Genomic DNA, 15,093 nt, shown 5'->3' on the forward strand with positions numbered 1-15,093 from the left:
CTGCTAACTACTCCTTGTGAAACCATACGTGAAAACAAAAGGGTTAGCTGAAAATCGTTGGGCATGGAAGCTTCTTAGTTACGGCAAGTGACCTGCCAATAATAGCAGAATACTTATGGTGGTAGTGATGATATTACGGGAAATGCTGTTTACTAGCAACAAATGATTAGCTACTTTATAGCAGTGTTACTTGGAAATAATCGTCCTGTATTTTGCATCCAAAGCGCAAAAATAATTTAAAAATTACTAAATCATGGTCAGAAAGGCGTGTTTCAACCATAAAACAAACCAAATCATTTTAACGGGAATTTCTTTTCAATGCTAGCAAGTTAAAGGTTTAAATTAAATGATCAAAGAGTGGAGGAGGCTACCACGACTTCTCAACGTAGTACCAGCTTTATCAGGGGAGAACTCAGTATGCCTATCCTTGGTACTTGGAAGCGAATCAAGTTCGTTTGTAGAATAACGTCCCTTTGTAACACGAAAGTTATGTGATATCTAGAAGTACAGTTTAACAGCTCACCCTGTTGGTTCGATTTCCCTTCGGAGAACACTAAACGTTTTAGCGTACCTTTCATATAGCTTCAATGCTGAGATGAAATACTAAACTTTAACAAACAAAATCACGTTAATAACTATCCTAATCACATATACTCTCACCGATATCGAATTCATGGCTTTCCACAAGAAGAATGCATTCCTCAAACTAACCAGTTTTTGATTAGTATCGGTGGCAGACATGAATTAAGAAACTCGAAGGCTCATCACAAACGTTTGCTGCTTCTCTTCTATGCCATGCAAATTCCATAAAGGATTATTGTTACGCAACTCCCTAGGGAATAAATTGAAATCTTCAGATTTGCAGTCCACAGCTATTGAAGGCAAAAGTAGACGAATGATCTCAAGTGATGAAAACAAAGGAACCAGAGAAAGCCCTCGAATATTATGTCCATCACAAATAAACATGACCAGGGATTGGTCAGGGACCTGTAGAACCAAAGGCAAGTTTTCTACCACTGAACTGCCATGCTTCTTTATAACTTCCTACGAACTACTGTAATCAAAAATTCATCCAGAAAGAAAAAAAAAACGAGCGTTAGTGTGTAAGGTAGACCTATTTGTTGAGCCTGTAACATCTCTACTACGAATACAAAATATTAAAACTAGGTCACGTAGCCACAGCGGGTTTATCTTTGTATACAGGTTTGTGCATGTTGTAAAAATATTTCTCTTTTTTTTTCCTCTAATATAGGAAACAAAAAAGCTGCAACAAAATCAGGCAGCCCTTTTCGTCGTTGAAGTTTCATGTGCATTTTGTTTAATTATGTACTGTTTAACAATACTAAGTATTATTCACGTGTGACACACTTTCTAAACATCTGATTTTAAACAACTAGTAATCTGGGACGAGCGTTTGTGGTACATCTGCTAAAACAAAGAGTGTAACTGTTGCCTATATAAATCTTTCGATAGTTTTGTAGATTGGACAATTTTTAAAACGTAAAACAAATTTCGTAGTATATGCAGAACTACAGGGAGTGCCAAATATACTCCTACTGTATTTTGTGTGTTATATGTATGCGTGTATATATAATATGTGTGTATGTGTTCAAGCATAACTTTAGCGCTCCTAGATCAATTTCAGCTAAACTTGGCGGGAGAGAGAGACCCCAGGTGTATGATGAGAAGGGATGATATGTAAAGATAATCGAAAATGACCGATATTAGTGTCAAAATCATAGTTTTTTGGGGTCGCTGAGATGAAAATTAACACAATATCATTTAAGTCCAAGTTCAGTCCCATCCGCATGAGAGTGAAAAATAAAATGCCCAAAATGGCTTAGATTGATGTGAAATGCATATTTTTCGGGGTCATAGGAACGCGCCTAACTCGTTTGAAATGACTTTTAGAACATAGTACTCACCTCAGACTTGATTTTCATGATGTCACTTTGAGGGGCTTCTTCTCGGGAGATACAATGTTTCCAAATTTATGCCAGAAGTGGAGTATCTTATAGATTTCTGTCATTATGGAAAGTCAGAGGTAATAGTATAGCCCCAAGAAAAGTCACTGACAAGAGATGTTGATTCACCACTCAGATCATGGCACGTCCTTGGTACCACCCCGGATAGTAACATTCGGACATTGAGCAATCGAGGCTTTTCAAAACCTCCTGTGAGGGAACATCAGAAATATTGCTAAACGAAACTCTTTTAGGACACTGGAGATTAGATCTCCTTGCAAAATTATGAAGTTTGTACTGGATAAAATTTCATAATTTGAAGTATAATAATTTTCAAGTCCGTCTCATATTTTAAAACAGATATGTCTTCTCGAATTCTTCAGGAGTTGCGGCATTGCTAATCCAGTGATCTCGCCAGTGTTCTCTATTTGAGATTGTTGTATTCCTGTGTTACAGGTCTTGCTTTGTTAGTACCCTGTAAAATATTTGGAAGATGATACCAACTTTTGTGTGAAAAATGTTAGGTATAAATAACTTTGCCAGTCAAGCGAAAACAAATAATGCTGTCTTTCGAATACTTCGTTCATTTGTGATCAATACAGCTAGGAAATTCTGCACCTTAATATCTGTTCTATTAGAATGACCAAATTAGTTTCTTAAAAAGAAAACAAAATAAACACCCCTAACTGATTTGGTTGCAATTTTTATTTATTTATTAATTAATTTATTTATTTATTGCACATTTTAAAACTTTTGTTTGGCTCCTTACCGCATTTTATTCTGAAGAAACGCTGAACGTGTGCAGCATCACATTACTTTGGTTCAGTGCTTCCGTTAGGGGAAAGCTATTGAATAGGAAGTAAAGGGATAATGTAACATCAAACTGATGAATCACAGCTGTCCATAATCGTATTGTTTGAGTGATGGGCAAATTTAAACCGTTTTAATTTTTCACCCATCACATTGAGGGTTAGATCTCCGTGCCTATTTGAATACAACATCTCCGGGAAGATTGAATGGGCGTGATGGCCCTATAAACTGGCCTCCACGATCACCGAAAATAACACCACTGTATTTCTCCCTATGTCAAGGACCAGGCTTACCAAGCATTACGGCGCAGAATTACTGAAGAGTGGTTATTCAACATTCACAGTGAATGGTTAATGAGGGAAGCATTAATGTGAATTGGAGATTTCAAGATTGGAGGGCAGATCATTAACAAGGTCAGGTATGCAGATGATACGCTTATTATAGCTAGAACCGAAGAATGATTACAGGAAATGATTGACAAAATAGCTGACACTGGGAAACTATATAGAATGGAAATCAACATCGAAAAATCGAGTCATGAGAATATCCCGTGGAAATGCGCCCTTACAGGTAGAACAAAGAGTACTTGAAGAGGTTGACCATTTCAAATTTCCCGGGAAGTATTTTGACGAAAGACGCGTACTACACCAAAGAGATCAGGTCGAGAATTGCCATACCCAAAGAAGCATTCAACAATGGAAATCAACATCGAAAAATCGAAAGTCATGAGAATATCCCGTGGAAATGCGCCCTTACAGGTAGAACAAAGAGTACTTGAAGAGGTTGACCATTTCAAATTTCCCGGGAAGTATTTTGACGAAAGACGCGTACTACACCAAAGAGATCAGGTCGAGAATTGCCATACCCAAAGAAGCATTCAACAAGAAAAGGCCACTCTTAACTAGCATCCTTAACCCTTTGGGGATCTTATCGTACATTTTGTACGATACGCATTTTTCATGGTACATTGCGTTCTTTCTCTTCTATTTGAGCTTTTTCGTCCGGGTTTTTTGTTTTTCAAGTCCAGATACATTGTAGAAGACACTACGTATGGTTTCAGACCGTCTTGCGTCCTGACATAGGAGGTGATGGCGTCATAATTTTGAAATAGAAATTTTCCCTTATGAAGCCAATGTTCATTATTTTTTGGCGGGCTTATTTTTTCACGTAGAAGATTGAAATTTTGCACAAACATTCAGTCCACCGAGTAGTATTTACCAGATTTTTTGTTCTGATGTCAGTGCTAAAACAGGGGGGAACCAGAAGGGCAAAGGGGTGAAAAAAGGGATATTTTTACCCCCAAAATCCGGTTTCTCGTCATTTTCCCGCCTCACATACATGATGGGGACACGTGAGTTATACCGTCTGAAAGGCAGTTCCATTCTGAAGAGAATGACGGTCGAGTCATTATCCTAGGGTAGCTAGGGATTTCTCAGGAATTTTTTGAAAAATATACTTCTGTGTAGGGAAAAATGGGACATGGTGGGTATATATTTTTTTTTTGGCGGGCTTACTTTTGAACCTAGAAGATTGAAATTGTGCATAAACATTCAGCCCACCTAGTAGTATTTCTCAGATTTTTTTCAGATCTCTGCATTAAAACAGGGGGGGGGTCCAGAAGGGGAAAAAATGAAAAAGGGATTTTTAGACAAAAAATCCCATTTTTCATGAATTTCCCGCCTCACATACCTGATGGAGACACGTGAGTGATACCGTCTGAAAGACAGTTCCATTCTGAAGAGAATGACGGTCGAATTATTATTCTAGGGTAATTAGGTACGTCTCAGTGAATTTTTTTCAAAATATACTTATGTATAGGGTAACATGGGGTATTTTCTGATTTTTTTGGCGGGTTTATTTTTGCACCTAGAAGATTGAAATTGTGCACAAACATTCAGTCAACCGAGTAGCATTTAACATTTTTTTTCAGATTTCTGCGTTAAAACAGGGGGGGTCCAGAGGGGCTAAAAGTTGAAAAAAGGGAAATTTAGACCAAAAAAATACTTTTTCTGGAATTTCCCGCCTTAGGTACATGATGGAGACATGTGAATGGTACCGCCTGAAAGGCAGTTCTATTCAGAAAAGAATATGGGCGACACATGTCCCTAGGGTAATTAGGGATGTCTCAGGAATTTTTTCCCCTGAGATCATAGTGTTTTGTGGTAATTTGGGGCATTGTGGGAATTTTTTATAAAATTTCTCCCGCCCTTACTATTCAAGATAGAAACTTGAAATTTGGCACACACATTCAGTATACCAAGTACTATGTATCAGTTTTTTTTTATATGGCTACGTTTACACAGGGTGGGGGGTCCAGAGGGCCAAAGTTCGAGGAAAAAATTTTTCCCTCCGAAATTTTCACTTTGACATTTTCTCCCGCTTCTGGTATATGGTATGAGCATGCAAGTGGTACCATTTGAAAGCCAGCTCTATTCTGAAGAGAATGAGGTATGAACCATGATCCTAGGATAAATAGTGACGATGCAGTAGTTGCTTGACTGAAAGTCTAAAAAATAGCCCAAAAAACCAACATCCCGAAAGGGTTAATATTGGACTAAGGAAGAAATTGGTCAAGTGCTATATTTGGAGCATTGGACTTTATGGCTCAGAGACTTGGAATTACGGAAGTTAGAGATGAAATATTTAGAGAGCTTCGAAATGTGGTGTTGGAGGAAGATGGAGAAGATAAAATAGACAGAAAGAGCAACAAACGAAGACGGATAGGAGAGAAGAGGACGCTTCTAGCCACCACCCTTCGTAGAAAAGCCAATTGGATTGGACAGATCTTGCGAAGAAATTGTCTTCTTCATTTCGCCGTAGAAGGAAAGATGGTAGGAAATCGAGGAATAGGAAGAAGAAGAATACAAGTGATCGATGATTTGAAAAATAGAAGAAAATATTGGGAGTTAAAAGAGGAAGCTGAAAATCGAGAAACATGGAAGAAACATTTCCAGGTCCAAACTAAAAAGTAAGAAGAAAGGAAATAAGAAAAAAAGAAGAAATATAACTCACTAGTCCGAGGATCTGCCAAAAGGAAGAATACTTAATAATAACCTATCCCTCACGTGATGTTGACCAACACATAGGTGGAATTGGAATATCGTCTGGATATCCTTCGCGCAACGAAGGGTTCGCACATAGAAATTTATTGTGTATATAAAAACTTGAATATGTTACACGTAATTCAAAATAAAAGGTATTTGTCTATGTGTCATATTTTATGCGTTATGAATGTTTGTAATCAGGGAAAGAAGTCTGGGACACTCGTAATTTTAGGTTGCTGGCCCAGAGTTATGCCTAAGTTCGAATGCATACAGAAACAGTTCACGTATCGAACGTAGTTGAGGTCTCATCGTTACTGCCACTAACAGATTGAAGATGTTGATGGAGTGGCAGCCTCCGTGTTCAATATTAACTTGCTTGCTACCGCTTGCCACACTACCTCTTGGATCAGTTCGACCTTAAACTTACAGTTGATCACGGCGTATACAGGGTGTTTCAAAACAACACCGACAACGTTTGGAAGGTGATTCCAGACAACAAGATAAGATGAAAAGTATAGACCAACCTGGGTGCACAAATGCTTCCTTTCAGAGTTATAGGCTGCCGAAAATATGAAAAAAAAAATGAAATTTAAAGGTCCATAGCTCCAATACTATGGAACCTACCGTAATCGGTTCAAGACTTCATTTAGAAATTAATGTGCGCTCTAACCAAATACCCATGTTTCAGATTCCTGCGGTACTTCTACAACAATTTTTATAGGGGTAGTTGCTGAGTACTTCAAATTACATGCCCCGTAGCCAAACTGCCTCTATAGAAATTGCTGCGTGAGTACCTTAGGATTCTAAAACATGTATTTTTGGATAGTGCACATATTAGTTCCTAAGTGAAGTCTTGACCCGACCATCCCATACTTTTGGAGCTTTAAACTTAATTTTTTCATGCTTTCGGCATCCTATAGTTTCGAAATGAAGCATTTGTGCACCTAGGTTGGTCTATATTTTTCGTTTTACCTTGGTGTCAGGAATCACCTTCCAAACGTTGTCGGCGTTGTTTTGAAACTCCCTGTATATAAGCTTGCTGATGGAGTTGTTGAAGTATTACAAGAGTTATGACTTACCTTTTGTAGCATCAGATACCATTGCATGCGTGACAGTTATGGGGTTATTGCTAGTTATAGCATAGATTTTTTTTAAAAGAATGTTCGATTGCTTTAAATTATAAAAATAATTATATATATAAAATACTTTTTTCTTCCAGGCTTGCCAAATGATTCGAAGTACATTGCAGTATGCTTGTAGGAGGAGGATAATTAAAAATATACCAGAATCAAACCGTGATCAGCTTTTGTAGTAACTCGAACGAATGTTCGAAATAAATGGCTTCTTCAAACCAAGATCAGAGAAATAAATGTTCAGCATGTTTGAGATGAACAGTTATGTCCAGGAATATTTATATAGAAATGGAAAAAGGTGATCGGAGATGAGTGACAGCAGTACTCCGTCATCACAGCAGGGTGTGATGATATCAAATTTACCCTTGCTGTTCGCAGAAGGACACCCAACCTGTTTGGATAAAATAACTTACGTAAGTACTCTTTTTATCTTAAGACATGTGTTAGATACGGTAAATACGCTAATTGATTATTGCATGTAATAGGCCTAACCAAAATGTTTTTATTTAATGAGTTACATACAACGTTGTGGAATATAAATCTATGTAATTGGTTAAAAAAAAACGCGTTAGAACGAGAACAAGAGACAAGAAAGCAACTTGGGAAGAAATAGGATGATGTCAAACTTGCATACGGTAATGAAAATTACGAACAATTGGGAGATCAATTTTAATTGCTTGTTTCTCAAAGTCAGGAACTGTTGTATATAATATTTGTTAGTTTTACTCTAGAGGTAATTAAAGTGTACCCATGTTTGCAAAATCACTGGCCAGAAATGATTCTAAAATTTTGAAGTTTTCTGTTCTGTAATTTGTACTACGCCTTAGGGGCGAAGCAAGAGATGATTTTCCGAGTAAGCAGGATGAAGTTTCTAGCTAGACAGGTATAGAATATGATGATGTATTATGAAGATACATTTTAACAATTACAATTAAATTTGGATTTGGTAAATTTTATTTCTAGTTTTACACATAAAGATTGATTTTACTTGCAAGAAACAGTCAATGAACAATTTGACTCTCGTGTGTATTTCGCCTTGATTAACGCAATAACGTACATTATGGTTACCAGTGGAAAACGAGCCCCGTAAGGTGAAAAGAGTTCTAATTTGTAAAAGGGATATAACAATTCTCAGACGTTGTCGATATTTAAATAAATAATTATAATAGTGAGCATCAGAAGCAATAAAAATTGGAAGAGTAATCACTAATTTTTGATGGTGTTACTTTAAAGTATTTTAAATCAGCATTTTATTTCTCTAACTCGTTGAGAGCTGTCTTTAAGTAAGCTGTTTCACGCACAATTTATTGTCTTTAAAGAGGACAGTTTCCTCAGAAACACCGTGGAAGGAAGCACGCCCTCGCGAAAGTTTAGTGCCGTTGCAGACAGTTAGGCATACAACATACGCCACTTTCGTTTGGCAGGTGCTTGCAATCGATAAGGTGAAAAGTTGGACTTTTGAGTTTCACAGAAGTTGACGCCGGGTCAATGATTTATCAGTCTTCTTGGTTTTAGAGGTATCTAAACTCTAGCGGGGAGACCACATTCATTATCTTCATGTTATACCTAGGTCTTTAAAACTGCGGATGCAACATTTTCCCCCTTTATATGGCTGCATAGAACACTGCATCAGCCAACAAGAATCTCCATCTGAAGGTGTACAGTTCTGTCAGTGTAAGAAATAACCGGGAAAGTTTAATGCTTTGAATTGTCACTTCAGATGAAAAATGGATGAGTTATGAAAATCGGAAACGGCCAGGATAATGGTTGGCTCGTGATCAACGTTCGGAACGGTTATCTAATTCACCTCTCCAACAACATGTGTTGTTGCTGGTGTGGTGGTCAGTGGTGGGAGTGACCTATTGTGACTTTCTCAGGCGATTTGAAACCATCAATGCAGATCGTTACAGTTCTGAACTCATGAAGTACACCACAAGCATCCAGCAATGATCAACAGACATAGTGTCCTCTGTTGCACGATAATACTGTCGCGCAATAGATGTTGCAAACTATCCATGAATTGCAGTATGAAACAGTTCCTTGCCCACTATATTCCCCCAATATCTGTTCCACCAACTAGCAGTTCTTGTAGCATCTTGATCACTTCTTCGTAGGAAGAACTTCCCTAACGATTTGGCGGTTCAACTCGCGGTTGAGGACTTTTTGCATCACAGACTCCAGACTTCTTTCGCTACGGAATCAAATCATTGGTTCAACGATGGCAAGACGTGACTATTTTAATTGACCATATACAGTAGTTTACATTTCTTGGCCTTTGGAAATGACACACCAGGGGCGTACATTTCATTCGCATCAACCTAATATGGACAGGTTGAAATTACGATGGTGTAAGTCACATTTTCTTTGTTTTCCAGCAATCAACACCAAAGGTGCTATTAATTCGGGAACCAATCAGATGATGTTGTTGTCACTAGAACTTCCACTGCTATCTGTTGGCAGTTGAATGAAGATCTGACTTACCTTTCCTGTTACAAAATAACTTATATAGACCTGGTTTCTGTGTCTGTCTTCCTTTTTGAAAGTGACTACCTCTGCAACTTTAACCCGTCCATATAATGTGTGCGCGCAGGCCAACTGATGGGACATTTGTTATAGATTGCAAACAAGCTAAACTATTACAAGATCATGATCTAAAGGTTTAGCAGTCCCCATCCTTAAATCATTTTTTGAAACCGTTGCCATTACAACACAAAAAACTGTAGTGCACTCTCAGCATGGCCAGCTTCATTACGGCTATCATGGTAGTATCATACAATTCTTGTTAGTTCTGACACCTGTGGTTTTTACACTGATGATGTTAAGTGTAATTTAGACGGACTATATTTTGGTAGCGGTTCCTTTGTATAGGCTTTGCAGCTAGCCCACGTTATTTGACAATGCATGAAAGAAATATATTATTCTATGGCGTTTACCTATAGTACAATACGAGGGCTGACAATAAAGTAATGAGAATTGTTGGAAAAAAGCAACTTTACTTCCATTTTTAACCAACCACAATGTGATCACCTTCAAAGTACTCCCCTTGTGCCTACACACACTTACTCTATCGGCGTTTCCGTTAGGGATGGCCACATTTTTTCGAAAAACGAAAAACTTAAATTTTTCGAAGAAACTTTTTTTTTTTCGAAAAAAATGGAAAACGAAAACTGATTATTTTCGTAAAACAAACTGAATTAATTTCATTTGTTAGTACTTACAAACTATAGTATACTATACATACGTATAGGAAGTCTTATAGAACGGCTATGTCCATCTGTCTGTCTATCCATCCGTTCGTCTGTCGGCTGGCATCAGAAGAAGAGCGGTAAGAAATAGCGAGAAGCATAGATTTGCAACACGAATAGATTCATCTAATGCATTTGACTTTTATTTAATCCAGAAGTGGTAGAGATCTATCGATTTCTGCTACATTGTTGATCACCACAGAACACAAACGGTAATATATAGAAAGACGTGGTTTTCCAGAATCAATTCAGTGTCCCAAGAATGTATTCAGTATTCGCTCTTATTACACATTGTAGATTAAGCTATGCATAAGTGTCGGAAGTCTTTAGAATGGCTTTGTCCGTCTGTCTGTCGACAGGTGTCAGAGCAAAAACAGTAACAGATATTGAGAAGTCGTTTCTTGCGGTCGATTTAGAGCCCCTAAAATAGGTTCGATCTCCTCCATTAACCCTCCATTCAAACCGTAAGTGTTCAAATACCCTTTTTTTTTCTTTTCAATTTTTATCGCTATACGAGGGACGTTCAATATGCTCCAATACTCACCAAGAAAGCAAAATATAATAGAAATGAAAATATGTTTATTTTTCAACATAATCCCCTGCCCTTTTAATGCACTTAGTTCATCGCCACTCCAAAGCTTCTATACCCTGTTGGAAGATGATGTCCTCTTGCTCCTGCAACCAATTATTAACAGCATCCATGACGGCATTGTCATCCCGAAAAACCTGTCCACGGAGATGCTGCTTCAAATGTGTAAACAAGTGGAAGTCACTTGGGGCTAGGTCGGGTGAATAAGGGGGGGATGAGGCATCAATTCAAATCCAGCTGTATGAATTGCAGCCATGGCAACAGCGGACTTGTGAACAGGGGCATTGTCCTGATGCAGCAACACTCCACGCGCCAACATTCCTCGTCTCTTGCCCTTTATTGCAGCTCGCAATTTTGGTATAAGGTCAGCATAATGCTGGCCCGTCATTGTGGTTCCATGTTTCAGATAATCCACCAGCAGTATTTCCTTGGCATCCCAGAAAACAGTTGTCATAACCTTTTTGGCTGACTGTTGAACACGAATTTCTTCGGGGTTGGGGGAGCTGGTGTGCTTCCATTGCATTGAGCTTTGTTTGGATTCGGGGTCAAAGTTGAGCTTTGTTTGGATTCGGGGTCAATGTGGTGGACCCATGTTTCGTCCACTGTCACAAATCGTGTCACAAAGTACTCTGGATCTGCACGATACCTGTCCAAAAGTTACCTTGAAAATGTCACTCTGCACCCCTTCTGATCAGCATTCAGGTTTCGCGGGACCCATCGTGCCGAGACTTTCGTCATACACAAATGATTGGTCAAGATGTTATGAACTGTGCCGGTTGACAACCCTATACACTTTGCTAAATACCTGATGATGAGTCGTCTGTCTGCCATAACCATGTCCAGGATCTTCGCAATGTTTTCTTCGGTGGTCACTGTTACTGGTGGCCCACCTGCATGGGCATCTTCGCATGATTGTCTGCCACATCTGAACTCACGGTCCATCTCGCAACTGTACGATATGATGGAGCCGACTGTCATAATGTATGTACCAAGTCGTCATGAATTTCCCTTGGCTGTAAGCTTTTCAATTGCAGGTACTTGATGACCGCACGAACCTCACTATTTTCCATTTTCACAGAGTTCTTACAGATGCTCTACTGCAAACACCTGCAAAGAAGAAAGTACCTGGTCAAATAACTTGCACTGCGGCATAAAGTCATCATAAGATATCTACTTTCTTCACATATTAAAATCATGATCCTACATGAGGGGGAAGGGGGTCAGTATTAGAGCATACTGAACGCTCCTCGTAGAACGAAAAGAGTAATAGATAGCGAGAAGCGATTTATTGCAAACAATTTGGCGTCTTAAGACAACATTCAATCAAAACCACTGAATTACGAGGTATCGAGATGTAGATTTTTGCAATCGATTCAGCTACCAAGAAATAGGTCTATCTTTTCCATTAATCCTCTATTCAGATCGGAAGTTGTTTAAAATAGTCATTTTCGGCTTCAACATTGATCAAAATAGTACAAAAAAAGTAATAGATAGCCACTAGTGTGTTTTTTTTCAATCGAATCGATACAGCGTCTTAACAGTATATAAGCTATATATCATCTCAACCCACAATACTATCAAAACCGAAAGTGGCTGAATTTACTAGTATATTGGTTTCAATACTGATTTTTACAAAGCAAAAACTTGGAGAAAGCGTGATGCGGTTTTTCGCGATCGACTAAGCATTCTAAGAATAGGCTCTACCTTCTCCCTTGATCTCTATTCACACCAGAAATGGTTCAAATTAACGATTACAAGTTTCAACATTTATCGCCACAACAAAATTGGTAATAGATAGCGACAAGTGGTTCACCTACAATCAATTCAGGGTTTCAAGAGGAAATACCATTACAATCCGCAACACTTCACAAAGGCAGAAATGGTTGAAGTTTATTACTATTTTTGATTTTATAGGTAATACTAATTTTCATAGAGCAAAATCGGTGAGAGATATCGAGATGCATTTTCTTTTTAAAAAAATCAATCCAGCATCCCAAGAATAGATTCCACCTTCTTCGTTAACACTTGTCGCGATAAAACAAAAATTGTAATAGATAGCGACAAGCAGTTTCTTGGAATCAATTCAGGATTTTAAGAGAACATATCGTCATAAGTTGCTTCACTCTTTTGTAACCGGAAATGCTTGAAATTTACTACTACTTTCGGTTCCAAGACTTACATTCATAGAGAAAAAACTATAAAAGATATCGAGAAGTTTTCTGAAATTGATTTAGCGTCCTAAGAATAGATTCCATCTCCTCCCTTAACCCTCTATTCAAGCCAGAAGTGGTTCAAATTAACCATTCCTGCTTTCAATCTTTATCGCCATAGAGCAAAAACGATAAGTGATAGCTAATAATGGCTTTTTGATACGGATTCAGCATCCGAAGAACAGATTCTATCTTTCCGATCAGGAGTTTGATCTTATTAATGTATTCCAACCAGGAGTTTTAGTTGTGCTACATGTTGTACTGAAGCTTGAGTATTAAATTCGCATAGATTGGAAGTCTGCCGTAGTTTTACACTGTGAAGAGAAACCCACTTGTTTCTCTACAAACACAGGAAGTAGGAAAACTGTATCACAACCAGGGGCGGATCCAGGGGGGCGATCGCACCCTCCAGAAGAGGACACTTTCTTATTTTATATATAAATAAAACCCATCCCGGAGTTTGGAGCTCTTAAAAGTAGCTCTAAGTAGCAGTATTACAACCCACCGCTTCACCCCCAGAAGTCCGTCCTGGATCCGCCCCTGATCACAACTCCCGGTTTCAGTGTTGATCACCACAGAGCAAAAATAATAAGAGATAACGATATATATATACATATACATATATTATATAAATCCAGGATTCGAAGATTGTCATCTCGATCGCTATCCCTCTATCTAAACCGGAAATAGTGAGAAACTACCATTTCCGATTTCATAGTAAAGAAAAACGATAGCCGGAAGCAGTTTTTGGTATGGATTCTGTGCCACAATGGTAGTTTCCATCTCTAAATTTAATGCAACCGAAAGTGATAAATACTATATCTCTGGTTACAATATTTTTTCTCATAGAACGAGAGAGGTACTAGGAAGCGAGAAACGTTTCTTTTAAATATATAATTTCATAATCCCAAGAAAAGATTTCAAGTCTTGCCTATTGGTCTAGTGGCTAGCGCGTATTCCTTTGATTCACAGGCTCCCCAGAAAACATTGAACGTGTTGTGGTGGTTCGGATTCCACTTTAAAATGTAGGTCCACGTCTTGTATAGTCTCGCTCGATACTGAAAAGGGACACTGAACTTCAACAAAGAACCAAATAAAAAATATTTCATCTTAGTAGTATTCTTCTACTGAAGTTAGTAGTAGTAAAAAATAGTACGAAAACGATGACCCACCTACTTAAAATTTGAATTCTCGTTTGATGACATTATTATAGTCAGATACTTAGTTCTTTGTCCTACCGTATATAAAACATCTTTAGAACAAATAAACCATTCAATAGTATTTTGTTAGTATTAAATTGCCTATTTTTGAAAATAATCAAATTGTTTTTGATACTGACATAGTTAAAGTTATAGAAAATAAGACAAATGAATGGGGGATCTTAGTGAGAAGTCTTTGGAATTAGTATCAGTACATATAATCACTTCATGTTTCATATTTTGTTAAAATCAATTGTTAAAAGTCAATTTATTACAGAGTTGTCTGATACTATCACGATCAGTTTATGTAGGATCCTTCTATTTGGTAATTTGTTAGTCTTTTTTTTTTACATTATAAAATATATTGTCGGGTTAACTGCTGTATCGCCGGACCAATTTTAGGAAATTTATCGGGTCAGTTGGAAAATTTATTTAAGTTTATGAGGAAGAGTGATTGAAAATCAGATAAGGGAAATAGTAAAAGCTCAGAAGGTGATTGTATTTGCTTGTTGTTTTTGATGTTGTAAGCGGCACTGTGTGTGGAAGCGGATGGACTATTTTGCGGAGAGGTATACTTGTTTTACTATACGGATCCATAGATTGTAAAATGTACAGAAAAATTTGGGCAAATCTTTAATATGCCCAATTTCATGTCGAGAACAGAATCCAACCAACTCCTGCAGGGCTTCAAACCCGTTCCTACTATTACTACTACTACTACTACTACCCCTACTCCTACTAATACTACGACTACTGCTACTCCTACTCCTACTACTATTTATACTATGGATCCGAATAGTAAAACTGCGCACCTAATAACATAATATAAAGTAACTTAATGTAATCCAACCAAATATAACCAAATGCAGTATATTTTGCTCCATTTATTCGATTTTCAA

The 15,093-nt window shown here is 37.8% G+C and overlaps 1 protein-coding gene across 1 annotated transcript in view; it reads left to right on the top strand.

Moving 5' to 3' along the window:
* Window positions 1–15,093, top strand: part of LOC145688235 (uncharacterized) — a 257,031-nt gene that overhangs the window by 159,002 nt on the left and 82,936 nt on the right. The window contains exon 3 of the mRNA XM_081762150.1: window positions 7,038–7,364. Within this exon, the coding sequence (XP_081618276.1) occupies window positions 7,260–7,364 (105 nt within the window). The 5' untranslated portion in view covers window positions 7,038–7,259. The remainder of the gene's footprint in view (window positions 1–7,037; window positions 7,365–15,093) is intronic.

Source organism: Thermobia domestica, chromosome 6 (assembly GCF_964235325.1).
Source record: "Thermobia domestica chromosome 6, izTheDome1.hap1.1, whole genome shotgun sequence".
NCBI lineage: Eukaryota > Metazoa > Arthropoda > Insecta > Zygentoma > Lepismatidae > Thermobia > Thermobia domestica.